General features: G+C 44.1%; 3 protein-coding genes across 4 annotated transcripts; all 3 read left to right on the top strand.

Annotated features, from left to right (window-relative positions):
• The first annotated feature begins 666 nt into the window (after nucleotides 1-666).
• On the top strand, nucleotides 667-3,544 carry LOC127314674 (transcription termination factor MTERF8, chloroplastic-like). Of its 2 annotated transcripts, XM_051345183.2 has the most exons (2): nucleotides 667-1,846; nucleotides 2,959-3,544. In XM_051345183.2, exons 1-2 carry the CDS (start codon nucleotides 685-687, stop codon nucleotides 3,003-3,005), a joined length of 1,209 nt encoding a protein of 402 aa, XP_051201143.1. In that variant the 5' UTR covers nucleotides 667-684; the 3' UTR covers nucleotides 3,006-3,544. The 2 variants fall into 2 exon arrangements, with proteins under 2 accessions (XP_051201143.1, XP_051201152.1); XM_051345192.2 differs by lacking the exon at nucleotides 2,959-3,544 and having other exon boundaries at nucleotides 667-2,619.
• A 1,885-nt stretch (nucleotides 3,545-5,429) lies between these two features.
• LOC127335419 (receptor-like protein EIX2) lies at nucleotides 5,430-8,252 on the top strand. Its single transcript, XM_051362079.2, has one exon. The coding sequence runs from the start codon at nucleotides 5,430-5,432 to the stop codon at nucleotides 8,250-8,252; it is 2,823 nt and encodes a 940-aa protein (XP_051218039.1).
• Nucleotides 8,253-9,486: 1,234 nt separating this feature from the next.
• On the top strand, nucleotides 9,487-11,016 carry LOC127314662 (transcription termination factor MTERF8, chloroplastic-like). The gene has a single exon (XM_051345174.1). The coding sequence runs from the start codon at nucleotides 9,545-9,547 to the stop codon at nucleotides 10,721-10,723; it is 1,179 nt and encodes a 392-aa protein (XP_051201134.1). The 5' UTR covers nucleotides 9,487-9,544; the 3' UTR covers nucleotides 10,724-11,016.
• The last annotated feature ends 12,394 nt before the right edge of the window (nucleotides 11,017-23,410 follow it).

Raw genomic sequence — 23,410 nt, 5'->3', positions numbered from 1 at the left:
CTACTCTGATAAATAATTCTATTTGCACATGCCCCGGACCCCTATCTTTTCATTGTTGATTAAGGTGAAGCTCTCAATCTACTGCAAGCCGACATGAACTACCAAATATATTTATCGTAGATTGAGAACATTGAGATGCACAAATAAATATGAAATCGTTAGCATAGTGGAGATGTGCATAAAAATATGAAAGAGGGAAGAAAATGAGATTATGCAACAAATACTAAACCAAGGTGAAGCTCTCAATCTGCTGCAAGCCGACACGAACTACCAAATATATTTATCGTAGATTGAGAATATTGAGATGCACAAACAAATATGAAATCGTTAGCATAGTGAAGATGCATACAAAATAGGAAACATGGAAGAAAATGAGATATGCAACCACATAAGGACATCGACATTGCGAGAAGCCATTTAGAAAGGGACCATGATGGCACATCGCGAGAAGCCATTTATAAAGGAACCATGATGATATTTATCATCATAGATTACCGGGGAAAAACAAACATTCACCGTGATATGGTTCGAAATTGAACTCATTCACAAAATATAACAATAATTTCATCATTTCATATATCTTTTGCTAACCCGTTGCAACGCACGGGCATTTAACTAGTAAAAGATAAAATCCACTCGCTCCTCCCAGTCCCAGCCCCTCACTATCGGCATCGCACCCCACCCATGATGTTCGGCTCCATCTGCCGGCGGCGGCTCCTCTTCCGAATCCATCAAATCCCTGGAGGTGGAGGTGGCGGTGGCGGCGGCGGCGGCGGCACAAATCCCCTCCAGTCCATCCCTCCCGCCCGCAACAGCTACTCCTCGTCCGCCGTCGCCGATGTCTCCAACTCGGAGCCCTGCCCCGACACCGTTTCCTACCTCATCTCGTGCGGCCTCTCCCCCACCGCCGCCGCCGCGGCCACCACCGGTCAACGCCTCCGCATCTGTTCCACCGACAAGGCCGACGCCGTGTGTGCACTCCTCAGGCATTATGGCTTCGCCAACGCGGACATCCTCCGGATCGTGCGCAGCGCCTCGGTGCTTCTCCTAGTCGACCCCGAAAGGATCCTCCGTCCCAAGCTCGACTTCTTCGCCTCCCTCGGCTTCAAGCCCCGCAAGCTCGCCACCGCACCTTTCCTCCTCGCGCGCAGCCTCGACAAGCACCTCGTCCCCTCCATCCAGTTCCTCCGCGGCATCATCGGCAGCGACGACCACCTCCGCCAAGCTCTCCACCGCCAACCCCGCACCCTCTCCAGCGACCTCGAGACCAGCATGCGCCCCGCCGTGGAAGCCCTCCGCCGCGGCGGCCTTACCGAGGCTGCCATTTCGAAGCTCCTCGTCATCAACCTGTGCGTGCTCAGGTTGTCGCCGGATCGGATACGCAAAGTCTTCGAGGACCTCAAGGAGATCGGTATGTGCATCGCGGACTCGCAATCCCTCTACTGCTTCGGTGTGATGTGCACCCTCAAGAGAGAGACGTGGCTTCGAAAGCTGGAACTGTACACAAGCTTTGGGCTGTCGGAGGGCGAGGTGTTCAGCGCCTTCAAGACCCAGCCCACCATGCTGGCTTTGGCCGATGACAACATAGAAAAGAAGGTCCGGTTCTTGCTGGACGAGCTCAAGCTTGGAATACATGCTATAATGTCGCGGCCTGTGATTCTATGTTATAGCTTGGACAAGTGCATCCTGCCGAGGTGCGCCGTGCTGAGCGTGCTGATGAGGGAGGGGAGGATCCAGAGAGAAATCAAATTGCCTCAGGCGTTGCTCGGCACTTCCAGGGAATTCTCGACCAAATACGTATTGAAGCATGCCGATGAGATTCCAGATGTTGTTAAGGCATACGAGGGTAAGATCAAATTTGAAGGATTCGGATGTGACACATGACTTTATGTTCGATAGCCCGGTTCTTCCCTTATGAGACGGTATAACTCTAGATTATTAGGCTTTATGTTCCTATCCTACCGCTGTGATTAAATATATCAAATCATGACCCATGCATGATTCTAACTCTGCTTCAGAGAACAAATTATTTCCCCTATTGATGGTCCATGTGGACTCGGTATCATCTACATTTGTAGTTTAGCAGCTGCTATTTTGCGTCCCGTGGCCTATTAAAATATAGAAGCGTAGCAGATGATGATTGTGCCTTCATATTAAAGTTCCCTCATTTCTCATGCTGACTTGGTTCTTTTACTTTTTCATCGATTATCCCAATATGTTATGATTTACGCAAACGATTGAACTCGGTTTTAATTTATATTCCACAACTCACCTGAAGTATCTTTGGATTTTCTCAAATAAATAAAATTATCGCTTTATCGAAAGTTGAGAACATCCATGTCTTACTTTCTCTCGGCCTGAATGTAATGCAAGTGAGTAATGTGCACCGACAGATTTTTTGTGTGTAGGTATGTTAAAGCCATTTCTAAGTTCAAACTTGTAGTTCCGTGCACAGAATGGCTTATCTGGCTGGGATGAACTGGTTTGAAATATTCATCTGTTTATGTACAGTAATTAATGTTACATCTGGAAATTTCTAGTCTGCAGCATGTCTTCATTTTTCGACATTGACACTCACTCTTGAAGTTGACAGATGGTCATTGTGGACACAAGGTGATTAATTTCTTTTATGTTGCATTTTTGCAAATATAGAAAGTTTATAGTTAATAACATCACAACATCAGGAATGCCTGTAAAGCCTGTCAACTTGTCTAACTTGTTATACATCACCAAATGAATGGTTATCCTTTTTGATCGATTGTCCCAATATGTTTTGATTTGTTCAAAGGATTGAATTCGGTTTTACATTGTGTTCCACAACTCACCTGAAGTATCTTTGATTTTTCAAATAAATAAATGCATCGATTTATCGAAAGTTGAGAACATCCATGTCTTACTTTCTCTCTGCCTGGATGTAATGCTAGTGAGTAAGGCACACCGACAAACTTTTGTGTGTAGGTCTGTTGAAGCCATTTCCAAGTTCGAGCTTGTTGTTCCGTGGATAAATTGGTTTATCTGGGTGGAATGAACTTGGTTTGAAATGTTCATCTGTTTGTGTCCAGTAAGTAATACTACATCTGGAAATGTTAGTATGCAGCGATGTCTCTTTTGCTGGACATTGACACTTCCCCTTGAAGTTGATGGATGGTCAGACTCATAGTGGATACAAGGTGATTGATTTCTTTGGGTTGCATTGCATCAACTGCATTAGAAAGCATGTTATGTGTAAAATATAGAAACTTTAGTTATTAACATCAGGAAAGCCTGCAAAGCTTATCAACTTCTTGGTGTGTAAGTTATTGTTGGACCTGTTGAGGGCAGGATCAAGCCAGAGAATGACACTATGGCTCCAAGCTTGGCTTCAGCCTTTCTCATACAAGAACATTGATCTGACGTCTAGTGTAGTGTAGGCTATGATTTGATATCTGTTAGTGGACCCTTAAGAACGTTTAGAACTTCTTTTAGATTTTGTACACTGATTTGATCTTAGGTAACTATATATTTGTACAGTGGACTTACATTTCTCTTCATATTATATATTAATTTACATAATCAGCAATATGAGAAAAAGACAAATTTTATGTCATTTTATATATGAAAGATCCGCGTGGTACTAAAGCAGAATTCAGTTGCGTGTACCCTGGCTGTGGTAGCGTTGGAACAGACACCATTGGTTGCTCATTGTTGGTATCGTCTGAAGGAGCATTGTGTTCTTACGGGATTGACATAGAACTTCTGGAACAATCTGTGTAGGAGTCATTGGGGCCTGACCATCTGATACAGGTTTCAGTTTAATGGTAGCCGACCATTGAAAGGATTGACCATGGTAAGCAATGGTACATAGTGGCATGGTGCGAGGGCATGGTGTTTTGACTCATAGGTCTAGATACACCCACTAAGAAAATTATATTTTGAATTCATTTAAACAATTCTAAACAAAAATCCTAGGTGTACATCTGGACATGTTATGTTCACTTAAAAAAAATTAGCGGAGAAAAGACATTTTTGTGACCTATGTAAAAAATACAAAAAAATATCTCGTGAAAAGTTATTTTTGAGCACAAAAAATTGTCTTTTTTACACAGGTCATAAAAATATCATTTCTTCACGAACATTTTATGTGCGAACATAGAATATATAGATGTACGCACACATATTTTTCTGGAATTTTTCGACATTTTAAAATATGTTTTCTAGGCAATGGGTGTATCTACCACCTATGAGCCAAAGAGCATTTCCACATGGTGCGATGCAACGTTCGGTAGTATAGGCGACTCGGCTACTCCCCAAAGCAGCACCTGATGAATCCCAGCCAAACACAGCATCATGGTAGAACGCTCCATCACATTTTACTTTCACAATACATGTCCAGCCTTATACTACTCCAGGCCACTGAGGCCAGTAGGATCCTCTTCACGTCTTCTCTCAAGTTCAGGCTCACGAAAGAAGTTTCGCGATCAGCATCAGTGCAGAAACATATCTGCACCAGTTCGACATTTTGATAAATAAAAAGCATTATGCCCAGATTTAATAAATTAATATAAATTCCAAATGGTACGTATATTGGCTGACAAAGCAGCTTACAGCCAACAAACAACCGAAAAAAGAAGCTAAGTCCAGATTGGAGTCAGATTCCTCTTTCACCCTCCAGGAGTTCGGTTCTTCTTTCTATATCTTTGGAAACAACTAACTTTTGGACGCGACTAATTTTTGACCGACCTAGAATTAAATCAGATGACACCATCCAATTTTATTTGCAACGGAGATTTTTTTTTTGCTGCAATTGCAACCCAACGTGCAATTCTGAGTTGCACAAATCACGATACTAATCCAACAGTTCCAGCGTCGACCGAGCTCTAACTTAATTTATGGTTAACCTAGTACTAGCAAAACCTAACTAATTCTTGGAATGCTAACAAACCTTAAGCACATGTGCAATCCATAAGAGCATGGAGCATGGACTCGAGTCAGCAGCTCTATTCCCAAAAAACAAAAATTCCCATGCCTTGTGTGGACACATGCAAGCCCGGGGAAGTTTCCGAACAACATCGATCAGTGCAGAAGTACTTCACTAGTTTAATCGATCTTACAATGCTAACAAAAAACTATAACATACTGTATGTGCATTCCATAAGAACATGACCTTGAAGCATGGATTCCATGCCTTGTGTGGACGCATTGAAGCCAGCCCACGGAAAAAGTTTCCGCAGCTGCAGTAGCACTTTCCGATCAGCATCCATCCCAGGCATTATTGGATGACTTGACTCAATTCTTTATTCCAGCAAAGCTAGACTTGACCATGTACAACACCATGAAGACTTCAATAGAGACCTTATTGGCCATTAAAACTGGAGGTCTTGTTGTTCTATATATATCGCCCAACGCAGCTGCCATAGTGAAAGCAAAACAGACCCGAACTGCCAAACACAATGATCGTCTTTAGATGCCTCTACTTCCAAATAACCATAGCCTTACTCTTGATAACACAAACCACCTCCACTAAGGCGGACAGCTGCATCACGAGTGAGAGGTCCGCCCTTCTCCACTTCAAAGCAGGCCTCTCGGACCCTGCAAACGTCCTTTCGTCATGGGAGGGCCACGACTGCTGCCGGTGGAAGGGCGTCGGCTGCAGCAACAGAACCGGCCATGTTGTGAAGCTCGACCTCCAGGGGCCTCCTGGGTTTGTCAAAACCATGCTAGGAGGCAACATAAGCTCCTCGTTGCTCGGTCTGCAACATCTGCGGTATCTAGACCTCAGCCGCAACTGGTTTAGCGGCCTACAGGTACCGGACTTCCTGTCTTCTCTCCACAGCTTGAGATATCTAAGCTTGTTGGGCTCGGACTTCGCGGGAAGAATACCGTCCCAGCTGGGTAATCTCACCAACTTACGTTACTTGAGTCTTGGCTATAATCATGGCGCATACTTCACGGATATCGCCTGGTTGCCGAGGTTATCTTCCCTTGAACACCTAGATATGAGCGATATAAATCTCGGCAACCTTACAAACTTGTTTCCGGACCTGAATAGTCTTGTTTCCCTTAAAGTTCTTCTTATTTCTGGTTGCGGACTTCAAAACAGCCCTGATTATCATGTGCATTCAAATCTGTCATCTCTTGAAATTCTGGACATTTCGTCCAACGAGTTCCGCAAGCCTATCAAACCCAACTGGTTTTGGGATTTGACCAGCCTTAAGCAACTTGATATCTCTTATAATCAGTTCAGTGGCATGTTCCCTGACGAGATTGGGAATATGACCTCCATGAGAAGCCTTGATTTATCACAAAACAACCTAGTGGGCATGATACCATCAAACTTGAAGAACCTATGTAGCTTGGAACAGTTGAAAGCATCTGGGAACAACATCAGCGGGAGCATATCAGAAATCTTTCAGCTTTTGCCTAGTTGTTCTTGGAATAGATTATCATGGTTGTCTTTGTCTAACAGTAGTTTGACAGGAAGCATACCAACAAAGCTAGGACCATTAAGAAATCTGGTCGTGCTTGATCTCAGTGAGAACCATCTCATAGGTCATTTGCCCCTGTGGATCGGAGGTCTCACGAAGTTAAAGGACCTGAACCTGCAACAAAACAATCTGGATGGCGTCATTCATGAAGGTCATTTATCAGGATTAGCAAGCTTGGAGACGATGTGGTTGTATGATAATTCTATTGCCATCGCACCGAATTCAACTTGGGTTCCTCCTTCCAGTTTAACAGATATTGTAATCAGATCATGCTTTTTAGGGCCTGAGTTTCCGTTGTGGCTTAGATGGCCAATGCATCTATATCGTCTTGATATTTCAAACACAAGCATATCTGACATAGTGCCAGATTCGTTTTGGATAACAGCTTCCTCGGTGGACTCGCTAATGATGGGACATAACCAACTCAGTGGCTATCTACCATCCACAATGGAGTTTATGACATCATTTAAGATGGATCTTAGTTCTAACAATTTTAGTGGTCCAATACCCAAGCTACCTGTTAATCTAACCGACTTGGATCTTAGTGGAAACAAATTTTCTAGCCTGCCATTTGACTTCGGAGCGCCAAGACTTGCAACACTACATCTGCCTGACAACTCAATCTCTGGCACCATTCCTTCAAGCTTGTGCAAACTGGAATCATTGATGATTTTAGATCTATCAAGAAATAAGCTCACTGGGTCAATTCCTGATTGCCTAGTCAATCAATCAACAACAAAGACGACAAGTCTGAGTATTACTCATCTCAGCTTGACCAACAACAAGTTGTCAGGCGATTTCCCTTCATTTCTCCAAAGCTGCAAGCAACTCATATTTCTTGACCTTGCATATAATCAATTCTCTGGGACTCTGCCATCGTGGATTGGAGAGAAGCTATCATCTTTGGTATTCTTGCGGTTAAGATCTAATATGTTCTATGGTCACATTCCGGTGGAGCTTACTATGCTAACTAATCTTCAGTTTCTGGACCTTTCCTACAACAATATATCAGGACACATACCGAAATCTATTGTTAACTACACAGGGATGATTCGAATGAGAGATCCAGGTAGTGCACTCACCTTTGTGTTGGCTTATATGCATTATGACCCTGCTCATTATGGTGAGAATTTTACAGTAGTCACAAAGGGCCAAGAGCGTTTGTATACAGGAGAAATTGTGTACATGGTAAATCTTGATTTATCCTGTAATAGTATTACCGGAGATATTCCTGAAGAGATCGGTACTCTTGTGGCTCTAAAGAGTCTGAACTTATCATGGAATGACTTCAGTTCAAAAATTCCGGACAAGATTGGCTCGTTAGTGCAAGTGGAGTCTCTTGACCTATCACATAATGAGTTGTCTGGTAGAATTCCTACAAGCTTATCAGCTCTCACATCACTGAGTCACTTGAACCTGTCCTACAACAATCTGACAGGCGGGATACCATCTGGAAATCAACTACAAGCACTCGATGACCAGGAATTTATTTATGTTGGCAATCCGGGTCTATGTGGTCCCATGATCTCTAAGAAATGCCTTGGGACCGAGTTGATTCCAGCTACTTTAGAGCATCATGAAGATGTCAACGATACGGTTTCATTTCTCATTGCCATGGGTTCTGGATGTGTAATGGGCCTCTGGGTGGTCTTCTGCACCTTCCTATTCAAGAGAAAATGGAGAATTTGCTGGTTCTCGTTCTGTGACAGCTTGTATGACCGAGTTTATGTGCAAGTGGCTGTTGGCTGGGTTTCCCGGACAAGACACAACACAGTGGGTAGGAGTTGATATCAACACCATTGTTTGTTTGACATCACTGCTTCTTGGTGTGCTACAATTCATACCGTGGGGATTTTACTAGGTATGGATCTTCTTTACGTGTTGTACTAGTATTAGCAAGAGGCATGTAGGATGTGCCTAAGGTGTATGCATGCACACAATCCACCGAGGTTGTAATTATCTTGGACATGTGTAAGTTTATGCTTAATGAATAATGATGGGCTCTGCACCGAGTGGCCGAGTCCTTTTGTGTGCCTTGTGTCCTCAATCAAGGAAAAAAATAGCGCGCTATAACAAAATAGCGTCGATCGAAAAATATGCTATTAGCGTGCTAATAGCGCGCTATAGCACGCTATAGCGCCGAAATGATGTAGCGTGGGCTATCTAAAAACGCTATAGCGTGCTATTAGCGCCGAAATAGCGTGCTATTTTTTTTTCCATGGTCCTCATGGAGTGGTGGAATTCAGAAGCAAGATGAACTAGACCTAACAATGGGTTCTTCTGTGATGAGTGGGGCCAACTAGTTGGCGAGTCTTCTATTTCGGCTTCTGCCGTCCATCAGGGTATTTTGATCCTATGGGCTATATCGACTAGTGAAGCTGCATCACACATTGACTTGAATTTTCCATCAGTCCTTGCTTCGGAAAAGGAGTACATATTAGAGCCAAAACATCCTTACTATTCAGCAGTAGGTGCTTCTTCTAGACTGAAGAGTGTGAAACTCAACTGAAAGACTAACCATCCCACTATCACCCACTGGCAGCGGAGGAGCTACCAAGAAATTGTTGGGCGGACCAAGCTGGGCACAAAAACTAGTACTCCGTACAAAATTCTAAACCATAGTATTAACTTAGGAATCAAGGGGCAAAGTATACATTGGAGAGATTTCCGTCGGAAAATCGGTATCGAGAAATAAGACTCCGTGAAGTAAAATTTGGGGAAAGTAAATTACATGTGAAGCAGGAACATTGGAGAGGAGGTGCGCTGCTGCTAGCCTTGAGGCCTGGGCGCCCACACCGGCTCGGCGCCGCTACACGCTGCTAAAGGCTCGCCCCTTCCCGGAATGCCGGATCGAGGCTGTCCCTGCTGCTGCTGCTGCTGCTGGTACTGGAACCTCCGCCGGCCGCCGCTCAGTTGCACCATGCACGAACGAACTGAATCGGGAATAGACGGATGCGCTCTAGCTGTTGATGGGCTGGGCTGGGCTTTACACATATGCCTATGTTTAACTTTGCTTCTGCTTCTGGGAGGGCGGGCCACGGCCTGGTTTTTTCCTCGAGTTCACGGCACCTCCATTCATCATGTTCGCCTCCTTGTGCCGGCGGCGGCTCCTCCTCCACATCCGCAAGATCCCCGGCGGCGGCGGCGGCACAAATCCCCTCCAGTCCATCCTTGGCACCATCCCCCCCGCCCGCAACAGCTACTCCTCGTCCGCCGTCGCCGATGTCTCCAACTCGGAGCCCTGCCCCGACACCGTTTCCTACCTCATCTCGTGCGGCCTCTCCCCCACCGCCGCCGCCGCGGCCACCACCGGTCAACGCCTCCGCATCTGTTCCACTGACAAGGCCGACGCCGTGTGTGCCCTCCTCAGGCATTACGGCTTCGCCAACGCGGACATCATCCGGACATTGCGCAGCGCGCCGTCGATCCTCATCGTCGATCCCGAACGGATCCTGCGCCCCAAGCTCGACTTCTTGGCCTCCCTCGGCTTCGAGCCCCGCAAGATCGCCACCGCGCCTTTCCTCCTCGCGCGCAGCCTCGACAAGCACCTCGTTCCGTCCATCCAGTTCATCCGCGGCATCATCGGCAGCGACGACGACCTCCGCCTCGGCATCTCCCGCATCCCTCGGGCCCTCATGGCTGACGTGGACAAGAACATGCGCCCCGTCGTGGAAGCTCTCCGCCGATGCGGCTTGACTGAGGCGGCCATTTCAAAACTCCTCGTCATCAGGATGGGCGTGCTCATGGCGTCGCCGGATCGCATCAGGGAAATCTTCGAGGAACTGAAGGCGATCGATATGCGCATCCCGGACTCGCGCTTCGTGTACTGCTTCAGTGCGATGTGGGGCGTTAAGAGGGGCACATGGCGCCGGAAGCTGGAACTGTTCCAGAGCTTCGGTGTGTCGGAGGGTGAGGTGCTCGAGGCCTTCAAGAAGCAGCCCACGATAGTTCTTTTAGCCGATGAGAGCATAAAAAGGAAGGTCCAGTTCTTGCTGGACGAGCTGAAGCTTGGAATAACTGATATAATGCTGCATCCTGTGATTCTAAGTTATAGCCTGGACAAGTGCATCCTGCCAAGGTGCGCTGTGCTGACCGTATTGATGAGGGAGGGGAAGATCCAGAGAGATATCAAGTTGCTCCAGGCATTGCTCGGTAGTTCCAAGATATTCTCGACCAGATATGTATTGAGGCATGCCGATGATGTGCCAGATGTTGTGAAGGCATATGAGGGTAAAATTAAATTTGAAGGATTTGTCTAACAGGATGGTGGTCTGCAGAATGATATATATGTCTGGATTACGCTTATGTTTCCAGCAGCAGGAATGTTAAAGATGATACACCGTTCTAACACTGCTACGGAGGACAATTTTGCCCCATTTGTAGCCCCTGTGTAATCGGTAATTATATCATCTACTTTGTAATTTAGCAGCTGCCATCTTGTGTCCTCTGGCCCATTGAACTGCAGAATCATAGTAGATGATGTACTGTTCTCCAAGTCCCTTGACCTGGTATGTAATTTTCAACTGGTTCTGCCAACCGTTTACGCTTTGTAGATCGATTATTTCAATACTTTTTCAGTTACAAACATTACAGATTAGGGAACTAAGTGTAGATGCTTTATTTCGTGCTCTTTCTACTACTCATCTGAAGTCTTTCTTGTTCTTTTCAATATATAAAGTCGTGGAAAAAATTATATTTCTTACTTCCTCTCCCCGGATGTAATGCCGAGGTGCACGAACTCTAACTTCTATGGGTAGGTATATTGGCCAAACTGCAAGCTTGTAGTTCTGTGGGCAAAACTGTTTATGTGGGTGGGATGAACTTGCTATTTGGTTTAAATGTTTATCCGTCCATGAACCGTATATCCTGTGGCATACAAAAGTCTTCTTCAGGTTGCATCAACTGCATCAGCAAACAAGGTCTATGGAAAATATAGAAAGGGTAAGCTAGCCAAAAACATGATTTGATGCATACATTATCAGACACAACACTAAACTTCTCTTGCTTGCTCTGGACCGCCAAACGAGTTGATACTTTCCAAAGTTTCAGCATTAAGACAGCAGCAGAAGACTTAATAGCATCTTAGTCTGTGTATTAATATTAGACCTGATCGAGGAAGGATTGAACGGGAAACAGAGAGTTGGAGGCTGCAAGCTCGGCCTTCCGCTGTACACTACACGAACACGGATCTAACACTTTTCTGGCATCTTGTAATTTGCATCATGGGATCTTTTTGAAATGTTCAGAACATTTGATGTTCTTGACATCATATAGCCTGGTTTGATCGGTTCAATTTTATGTAATAGCACTGCCCATTTCATGGTCATTAAACTTCTGTTCTATTGATAATGCCTGTCAATTTCGTGGTTTTTTTTTTTACTTTCCAGGCTTGTGCTTGACTTGTTGGTTACCATGTGAAAGTATAGCGGCAATTGAAGTGTTGCAAATTACTTGTTGATGAACCATTTGTACGCTCCTATTCATCTGCATAATTGAAACTGTTCTTTGCTGGTATAGTGGTGTACATGGAAATGCAGAAGTAAAACTTGCTCTGCGGGAAAGTTGCTCGATCTCCTGTAAGACTAACGGGGTGCGGCGAGAGAGAGGTGGATTAAGATGTTTGTTCGGCCGAAGCCAAAGAAGCCTGCATGTACTAGGATGAATCAGTGTGACTGAAGCTGAATTTCTAGTTTGTTATTGCCGTACATGTTGGACTATCGGACCAAAGGCCACCTTGTTGTTCACTTGTGGTTTAGATCAATCTTGAGAATCTATGGGCATGTTAGTATCTATACCTCTCATTTGGACTCAGTTGAGGTGTTTTAACTTGGCTAATTGCATGAAAAGTTATTTTAGGTTACAGTTGGAACCCTCAATGTCTGCCTGGTAAGCTGATCTCTCCTATATATCTGATTCGTGATTCATGTCACGCTTTCAGAGCTGAGGCATAACCTCGCCCCCCAACTTCAGTTCAGTCCCACTATTACTCGTTCGTTCAATCGTTCTCACCTGTAATTTGTGAAGCTGTAAGACGCACTTGCAGCTTCAGTTTCTTGTTCCTCCCGAAAAGAAGGAAAATCTCCACCTCTGCGCGCTGGCCGCCGGCCGGGTAGCAGAGTAGCAGAATAGCAGAGCGGTGACCACCGATTTCAGAGACCACCACCACCACGATGAGCAGCATGGTCCAGCTCGTTCCGTGGCCCGCCAATTCTTCACCACCGGCGTGGCGGCGTCGCTTCGTCGGCGTGCGCGAGGAAAAGCTGCCGCGTGCTCCCGCGTGCTCCAAGGTCAGCTTTTTTCCTTCCCAAATAAAACCTCCTCCCGTGGTTTCATCCTCCGCTCGCCGGTATTCCTGGCACATAAAGCGTGTTTTTTTTTTTGAAACATGGCACATAAAGCGTGTTTGGTTGCCAACAATGTGTGTTCTCGCATGGAGAGAGAAGAAAATGGTGGTTTGATGTCCATGGGAGAAAAATCTTTGCATCGCACCAACTTTAAAGCACCCAAAAAGTTGTATGCGGAGAAACGCTCGATTCGACCGTTTTCAGTGATGTAGCCTCGTCTCGCTCGCTAGAGCCAAACTCCACCGCAGTGGTGCGACGGAGAGATGGCGGGAGCCCGCGCGCGCCGGGAAAAATACAGCGGGAGCAATTCGGTCACCTCCCACCGATACTGCCCCCTATTTACATCGGCCTGGCTCGCCGCCCAAAGGCACGCCACCATTTTCCACTTTTCAAGCTCTCCATCCATAGCTACTCGCTGGCCAGCAAGGTAAGTGACGAGCTCATCTGCAGACGATGGACCTCCGCCGCGGCTGCTCTTCCTCCTCCGCCTTGCCAAGATGTTGTCTTCTTTCTCCGGTGGGTTCGACTGGCAGATCGCTGTGAGTACCACCCAACTCTGGCTTAGATCTACATCAAAGTTGCTACTACGTGTACGAATATTGAGTTGTTGGTCCTGTTTAGCTTACTTGGCGCTTCAATCTATAAGACCTAAAGTAGTTTAACTATGTTTCTTGCTTCGACATTTACATTTAGCGTACTTTTGCTACGTTCATGATTAGATTTGTAAGGGCTTGCTACGATATGTAAGAGTAGAGTAGTTTTGCACATGAGTTCTTGCTTCGATCTGTACATGTACAGTTGTTTTGCTCAGTTCTTGCTTGGATATGTAAAGAGTCAAGTGCTCGTCATTTCGCCGAACACATGTGTATGCGTTCTTCTAAGCCCAGTCGTCCACGTATAAGTGTGATAGTTTGTACGAGGACTGGTTCTACGATATGTACAACTACTCCTTGTATCAGCTATACACTTATACATGGCAGTAGGCATAGAAGATTACTATTGCGTTATGGTCAATCTATGTGATGAGGACATCCCTACCTCACTACTACCTCCGTCATTGCAAGTTGAAGATGATCCTGCTGTGAAGCTCAAGTCCAATGAAGTTAGGATTGGACCAATGACACGAGCTCGTGCGAAGCTACTTAAACTACAGGTGAACTTGTTCCTAAACGATACTTTGATTGATGAGAAATTTATACTGCCTAAGTGCTATTACTTATGTATGATCAGGTATGAGGAGGGAGCAAGCATCGCACGAGGAGGAGAGAAGCAGCTGGACCAGAAGATGGACGTGAAGCTGGACATGGAGCTGGACATGAAGACATCCCATGGACGCGCGAGGGAGGAGCGAAAGGAATGCGCGAGAGGAAAAGCTGAAGTTCAGGCCGGTGCCAGATCCGGTCCGACCGGCCGTGCCGCCGGACCATCCGGTCCCAGGCCCGGTCCAACCGGATCCAGCGCCGGGTCCGTCCGGTTTCAACCGGCCGCGGCGCTTGTGCCATCCGGGCACTATCTGATGTGTACGCACGCTTCTATTCCTGTAGACAGTGTTGGGCCTCCAAGAGCAGAGGTTTGTAGAACAGCTGCAAGTTTCCCTTAAGTGAATCATCCAAGGTTTATCGAACTCAGGGAGGTAGAGGTCAAAGATATCCCTCTCAAGCAACCCTGCAATTACGATACAAGAAGTCTCTTGTGTCCCCAACACACCTAATACACTTGTCCGATGTATAGGTGCACTAGTTCGGCGAAGAGATAGTGAAATACAAGTAATATGGATGATTATAAGTAGTAATTGCAATCTGAAATAAAAATGGCAGCAAGCAAACATGTACCAGAACTTGTTGGAAACGGTGTTTCAATGCTTAGAAACAAGGTCTAGGGATCATACTTTCACTAGTGGACACTCTCAACATTGATCACATAACTGAATAAATAAATACTACTCATAAACACTCTCTTGTTGGATAACAAACACCATTCATTGTGTAGGGCTACAAAAGCACACCTCAAGCCGGAGTAAACAAGCTCCACAACATCCGGAGTTCATATTTAAGTAACCTCTAGAGTGCATAATAGACCGTTGCAATTTAGACCGAGTACTAACATAGCATACACACTGTCAACAATAGCTATGAAAGGGGGAATAGATCGCATCAATACTATCATAGTAATAGTTAACTTCATAATCTACAAGAGATTACAATCATAACCTACGCCAAGTACTACATGATGCACACACTGTCAACATTACATCATGGAGGAGGAATAGACTACTTTAATAACATCACTGGAGTAGCACATAGATTAATAGTGATACAAAGCTCATGATCACATAAAGATCACACCATGGGAGAGAGAGATGAACCACATAGCTACCGGTAGAGCCCTCAGCCTCGGGAAAGAACTACTCCCTCCTCATCATGGGAGACAGCAATGTCGATGAAGATGGCCGTGGTGTTGATGGAGATGACTCCGGGGGCAATTCCCCGTCCCGGCGGCGTGCCGGAACAGAGACTTCTGTCCCCCGAAACGGAGTTTCGCGATGGCGGCGGCGTCCCTGGAGTCTTTCTAGAGTTTCGTCAATTGGTATCGAGTTTTTAGGTCACGAGGGCTTATATAGGCGAAGAGGCGGAGTCAGAGGGGCCAGGGGGCACCCTCCCCATAGGCCGGCGCGGCCAGAGGGGCACCCGCGCGGCCCTGTGGTCTGGGGGCCCTGGGCCTCCTCTCCGGCTCCCCTTCGATGTTCTGGTCCGTCTCGGTGAAATATGATATTTGGCCTTTGTTTCGTCGAATTCCGAGAATATTGCCCGAACAGCCTTTCTGGAACCAAAAATAGCAGAAAATAGGAACTGGCACTTCGGCATCTTGTTAATAGGTTAGTTCCGGAAAATGCATAAAATCATTATAAAGTGTGAGCAAAACATGTAGGTATTGTCATAAAACTAGCATGGAACATCAGAAATTATAGATACGTTGGAGACGTATCAAGCATCCCCAAGCTTAGTTCCTACTCGCCCTCGAGTAGGTAAAACGATAAAAAGAATAATTTTTGTAGTGACATGTTACTAACATAATCTTGATCATACTATTGTAAAGCATATGAGATGAATGAAGTGACTCAAGGCAACGATCTATATTTGCTAACAAATAGATAACATATAGCAAAACTTTTCATGAATAGTACTTTCAAGACAAGCATCAAAAAGTCTTGCATAAGAGTTAACCCATAAAGCAATAGATTCAAAGTAAAGGCATTGAAGCAACACAAAGGAAGATTTAAGTTTCAGCAATTGCTTTCAACTTTCAACATACATATCTCATGGATAATTGTCAACACAGAGTAATATGATGAATGCAAATAAGCAAGTATGTAGGAATCAATGCACACAGTTGACACAAGTGTTTGCTTCTAAGATAGAAAGAGGTAGGTAAACTGACTCAACATAAAGTAAAATAAGGGGCCTTCGCAGAGGGAAGCATGGATTGCTATATTTGTGCTAGAGCTTTTATTTTGAAAATATAGAAACAATTTTGTCAACAGTAGTAATAATTCATATGTGTTATGCATAAGACGTCCTATAAGTTGCAAGCCTCATGCATAGAATACCAATAGTGCTCACACCTTGTCCTAATTAGCTTGGATTTCCATGGATTATCATTGCATTACATATGTTTCAACCAAGTATCACAAAGGGGTACCTCTATGCCGCCTGTACAAAGGTCCAAGAAGATAGATCGCATTTGATTTCTCGTTTTTGATAGATCTCACCTAAGGACATCCATACCGGGACAACATAGAAAACAGATAATGGACTCCTCTTTAATGCATAAGCATTCAACAACAAATAATATTCTCATAAGAGATTGAGGATTAATGTCCAAACTGAAACTTCCACCATGATACATGGCTTTGGTTAGCGGCCCAATGTTCTTCTCTAACAGTATGCATACTCAAACCATTTGATCATGATAAATCACCCTTACTTTAGACAAGACGAACATGCATAGCAACTCACATGATATTCAACAAAGGTGTAATAGTTGATGGCATCCCCAGAAACATGGTTACCGCTCAACAAGCAACTTATAAGAAATAAGATACATAAGCTACATATTCTTTACCACAATAGTTTTTAAGCTATTTTCCCATGAGCTATATATTGCAAAGACAAGGAATGAAATTTTTAAGGTAGCACGCAAGCAATTTACTTTGGAATGGCAGAGAAATACCACATAGTAGGTAGGTATGGTGGACACAAATGGCATAGTTTTTGGCTCAAGGATTTGGATGCACGAGAAGAATTCCCTCTCAGTACAAGGCTTTGGCTAGCAAGGTTGTTTGAAGCAAACACAAATATGAACCGGTACAGCAAAACTTACATAAGAACATATTGCAAGCATTATAAGACTCTACACTGTCTTCCTTGTTGTTCAAACACTTTACCAGAAAATATCTAGACTTTAGAGAGACCAATCATGAAAACCAAATTTCAACAAGCTCTATGGTAGTTCTTCATTAATAGGTGCAAAGTACATGATGCAAGAGCTTAAACATGATCTATTTGAGCAAAACAATTGCCAAGTATCAAATTATTCAAGACCATATACCAATTACCACATGAAGCATTTTCTGTTTCCAACCAAATAACAATGAACGAAGCAGTTTCAACCTTCGCCATGAACATTAGAAGTAAAGCTAAAAACACCAGTGTTCATATGCAACAGCGGAGCGTGTCTCTATCCCACACAAAGAATGCTAGGATCCAATTTTATTCAAACATAAACAAAAATAAAAACATACATACGCTCCAAGTAAAGCACATAAGATGTGACGGAATAAAAATATAGTTTCACTAGAGGTGACCTGATAAGTTGTCGATGAAGTAGGGGATGCCTTGGGCATCCCCAAGCTTAGATGCTTGAGTCTTCTTGAAATATGCAGGGATAAACCACGGGGTATCCCCAAGCTTAGACTTTTCACTCTTCTTGATCATATTGTATCATCCTCCTCTCTTGACCCTTGAAAACTTCCTCCACACCAAACTCAAAACAAACTCATTAGAGGGTTAGTGCATAATAAAAAATTCACATATTCAGAGGTGACATAATCTTTCTTAACACTTCTGAACATTTCCCAAAGCTACTGAAAGTTAATGGAACAAAGAAATCCATCCAACATAGCAAAACAGGCAATGTGAAATAAAAGGCAGAATCTGTCAAAACAGAACAGTCCGTAAAGACGAATTTTTTAGAGGCACTTAACTTGCTCAGATGAAAAAGCTCAAATTGAATGAAAGTTGCGTACATATCTGAGGATCATTCACGTAAATTGGCAGAATTTTCTGAGTTACCTACAGAGGGGGCTGCTCAAATTCGTGACAGCAAGAAATCTGTTTCTGCGCAGTAATCCAAATCTAGTATCAACCTTACCATCAAAGACTTACTTGGCACAAAAATGCAATAAAATAAAGATAAGGAGAGGTTGCTACAGTAGTAACAACTTCCAAGACACAACAAAACAGTAGCAAAATAAAAACATGGGTTATCTCCCAAGAAGTGCTTTCTTTATAGCCAGTAAGATGGGCTCAGTAATTTTAATGATGCTCACATAAGGAATAAGAATTGAAGCGAAAAAGAGCATCAAGAAGAAATTTCAAAGCAAATTTAAGCCTAACCCGCTTCCTATGAAAAGGAATCTTGTAAATAAACAAGTCATGTAAGCATAATGCAACAAGCATAGAAAGGCAACACAAGCGCAACTTCAAGATTCTCAACATAAAGAGGGGAAACTTAATATTATTAAGATGCATACAACCATGTTTCCCTCTCTCATAATAACTTTCAGTAGCATCATGAACAAACTCAACAATATAACCATCACTTAAAACATTCTTATCATGGTTCATATGCATAAAAGTATCATTACTCTCCACATAAGCATAATCAATTTTATTACTAATAGTGGGAGTAAAACTATCACAACCATCATTGTAATCATCATAAATTGCAGGCATGGTATAATCATAATAAACTTTATCCTCCATAGTAGGTGGCACCAAAATACCACTATCATTATAATCATCATAAATGGGAGGCAAAGTATCATCAAAGAAAATTTTCTCCTCAAAACTTGGGGGACTAAAAATATCACAACCAGCTTCCCCAAACTTAAATTCTTCCATAGCATTAGCAACAATGGTGTTCAAAGCATTCATACTAACAACATTGCCATTAGCATGCATATAAAGTTCCATAGGTTTTTAATTTTCTCTTCAAACACCTCATGTCCTAACTCAAGATAAATTTCATAAAGATCTCTAATTTTTTTGTTGTTTTCCATTAAGCCTAACTAGTGAAATAAAAACAAGAAACAAAGAGATATAATTGCAGAATCTAAAGGAAATAGCTTCGAGCACTCACACACCGGCAACAGTGCTAGGAAATAGCTTAGTAGTCGGAGGATGTGAATACCTTTTACCTTACCTCCCCGGCAACGGCGCCAGAAAATAGCTTTATGTCTACGCACGCTTCTATTCCTGTAGACAGTGTTGGGCCTCCAAGAGCAGAGGTTTGTAGAACAAAGTTAAAGAAGTTTCCCTTAAGTGAATCACCCAAGGTTTATCGAACTCAGGGAGGTAGAGGTCAAAGATATCCCTCTCAAGCAACCCTGCAATTACGATACAAGAAGTCTCTTGTGTCCCCAACACACCTAATACACTTGTCAGATGTATAGGTGCACTAGTTCGGCGAAGAGATAGTGAAATACAAGTAATATGGATGATTATAAGTAGTAATTGCAATCTGAAATAAAAATGGCAGCAAGCAAACATGTAACAAAACTTGTTGGAAACGGTGTTTTAATGCTTAGAAACAAGGCCTATGGATCATACTTTCACTAGTGGACACTCTCAACATTGATCACATAACTGAATAAATAAATGCTACTCATAAACACTCTCTTGTTGGATAACAAACACCATTCATTGTGTAGGGCTACAAAAGCACACCTCAAGCCGGAGTAAACAAGCTCCACAACATCCGGAGTTCATATTTAAGTAACCTTTAGAGTGCATAATAGACCATTGCAATTTAGACCGAGTACTAACATAGCATACACACTGTCAACAATAGCTATGAAAGGGGGAATAGATCGCATCAATACTATCATAGTAATAGTTAACTTCATAATCTACAAGAGATTACAATCATAACCTACGCCAAGTACTACATGATGCACACACTGTCAACATTACATCATGGAGGAGGAATAGACTACTTTAATAACATCACTAGAGTAGCACATAGATTAATAGTGATACAAAGCTCATGATCACATAAAGATCACACCATGAGAGAGAGAGATGAACCACATAGCTACCGGTAGAGCCCTCAGCCTCGGGGGAGAACTACTCCCTCCTCATCATGGGAGACAGCAATGGCGATGAAGATGGCCGTGGTGTTGATGGAGATGACTCCGGGGGCAATTCCCCGTACTGGCGACGTGCCGGAACAGAGACTTCTGTCCCCCGAAACGGAGTTTCGCGATGGCGGCGGCGTCCCTGGAGTCTTTCTGGAGTTTCGTCAATCGGTATCGAGTTTTTAGGTCACGAGGGCTTATATAAGCGAAGAGGCGGAGTCGGAGGGGCCAGGGGGGCACCCTCCCCATAGGCCGGCGCGGCCAGGGGGCACCCGCGCGGCCCTGTGGTCTGGGGGCCCTGGGCCTCCTCTCCGGCTCCCCTTCGGTGTTCTGGTCCGTCTCGTTGAAATATAATGTTTGGCCTTTGTTTCGTCGAATTCCGAGAATATTGCCCGAACAGCCTTTCTGGAACCAAAAATAGCAGAAAACAGGAACTGGCACTTCGGCATCTTATTAATAGGTTAGTTCCGGAAAATGCATAAAATCATTATAAAGTGTGAGCAAAACATGTAGGTATTGTCATAAAACTAGCATGGAACATCAGAAATTATAGATACGTTGGAGACGTATCACTATCCAGTAAGCCCGGGAGCCTCGCCCGGTCACCACCCGGCGCCAGGCCCGGTTTGAACCGGACCGGCCCATCCCAAACCCGGTCGACCGGCCGCCAGACGGGCCGGCTCCGAGTCTGTCTCGACCAGATCTATTCTGGGTCGGTTATTTTCATACTTTTTCGACCTGAGGTCGTCCTGGACGCCTATATAAGTCCATAGTGTAAGGATTCGTTGCATAGAAAACAAAAAATTTCCTACCGCGAGAACGCAATCCAAGCCAAGATGCAATCTAGAAGACGGGAGCAACAAGGGGATGATCGAAACTCACCCTTGAAGATTTCCAAAGCCTACAAGAGGAGGCTCTTGTTGCTGCGGTAGACGGTCACTTGCCGCTTGCAAAAGCGCATAGAAGATCTTGATCACGGTGCCACGATCGGGCAACACCTCCGTACTCGGTCACACGTTCGGTGTTGATGAAGACGACGTCCTTCTCCCCGTTCCAGCGGGCAGCGGAAGTAGTAGCTCCTCCTTGAATCCGGTAGCATGACGGCATGGTGGCGGTGGCGATGGAGAACTCCGGCGGAGCTTCGCTAAGCATGCGGGAGAGGTGGAGGAGAGGGGGGCGGCTAGGGTTTGGGAGAGGGGGTGGCCGGCCTCAAGGGGTGTGGCCAGCTTGTGGCTTTGTGGTGGCCGGCCCCCCTCCTCTATGCCCATCATTATATAGGTGGAACCCCAAGTGTTGGACTACAAGTCTTCGAATAAGACCCCAACTCAAGAACCTTCCATGTAGTAGGGAAACCTACCCAAGGTGGGACTCCCACCCAAGTGGGATTCCCACCCTTCCATGAAGTGGGGTGGCCGGCCCCCTTGGTGGAGTCCACCTTGGACTCCCTCCTCTAGGGTTGGCCGGCCATGGGGAGGTGGAGTCCCTCTGGGACTCCTCCTTCCTTAGTGATTCCTTCCGGACTTTTCTAGAACCTTCTAGAACCTTCCGTAAAATCACCGGATCATTTTCAAACTTATAAAATGACTTCCTATATATGAATCTTATTCTCCGGACCATTCCGGAACTCCTCGTGATGTCTGGGATCCCATCCGAGACTTCGAACAATACTTCGAACTCCATTCCATATTCAAGTTCTACTATTACAACATCAAACCTTAAGTGTGTCACCCTACGGTTTGCGGGTGAGAACTCTCTCCGACCAATAACCAGTAGCGGGATCTGGAGATCCATAATGGCACCCACATATTCAACGATGACTTAGTGATCGAATGAACCATTCACATACGATACCAATTCCCTTTGCCACGCGATATTTTACTTGTCCGAGGTTTGATCATCGGTATCACTCTATACCTTGTTCAACCTCGTCTCCTGACAAGTACTCTTTACTCATACCATGGTATGTGGTCTCTTATGAACTTATTCATATGCTTGCAAGACATTAGACGAGATTCCACCGAGAGGGCCCAGAGTATATTTATCCGTCATCGGGATGGACAAATCCCACTGTTGATCCATATGCCTCAACTCATACTTTCCGGATACTTAATCCCACCTTTATAACCACCCATTTACGCAGTGGCGTTTGATGTAATCAAAGTACCTTTCCGGTATAAGTGATTTACATGATCTCATGGTCGAAAGGACTAGGTAACTATAGCAAATAACTTAATGACGTGATCTTATCCTACGCTTAATTGGGTGTGTCCATTACATCATTCATATAATGACATAACCTTGTTATTAATAACATCCAATGTTCATGATCACGAAACCATGATCATCTATTAATCAACAAGCTAGTTATACAAGAGGCTTACTAGGGACTCCTTGTTGTTCACATAACACACATGTATCAATGTTTCGGTTAATACAATTATAGCATGGTATGTAAACATTATCATAAACGCAAAGATATATAATAACCATTTATTATTGCCTCTTGGGCATATCTCCAACAGTCTCCCACTTGCACTAGAGTCAATAATCTAGTTTACATATGTAAAGATATAACACCTTGGCCTTCCGGTGCTTTATCATGTTTTGCTCACGGGAGAAGTTTTAGTCAACGGATCTGACATGCTCAGAAAATGTATGTATTTTGCAATTCATTTGCGTCTCAATGCACTACTCATTTTCCAAATGAGTCGGCATTAAATATGTTTGGTCTTTGGGTGGAACCTTAATTCCGTGGTCTGAAATATGTCACTAATATTGTCACACACAATATAGCTTCAAAGTTCTGACACTATCGGAACTACACCAAGTTCTCAAAGAACCTCTTGACTTAACATCCTCAGTCATTGTCAAAACAATGACATACTCTACCTTCATTTGTAGAATCCGTCACAATATTTAGAACTCTTCTAAATCTAGCATAGACAACTTCTAGCTCAGTGTGCTACCTTTTAAACAACACTTAGTCTAATTTGAGATTGAAATTTTACTTTTATATGTGACAAAACAAATATCGGTGCAACATCTTACAGTGATTTGTTTGTCATTTCTCCATACAAAACTATATATATATATATCCTTGGTTCTTCTTAAGTACTCAAGAATATTCTTACTGTTTTTCAATGATCATTACATGAATCATTCTGGTACATGCTCATAACACATTT

The sequence above is a fragment of the Lolium perenne genome, chromosome 1, assembly GCF_019359855.2.
Source record: "Lolium perenne isolate Kyuss_39 chromosome 1, Kyuss_2.0, whole genome shotgun sequence".
Lineage (NCBI taxonomy): Eukaryota > Viridiplantae > Streptophyta > Magnoliopsida > Poales > Poaceae > Lolium > Lolium perenne.
The sequence above is the reverse complement of the archived record's forward strand: the minus strand, read 5'-3'. Positions and strand labels throughout refer to the sequence as shown.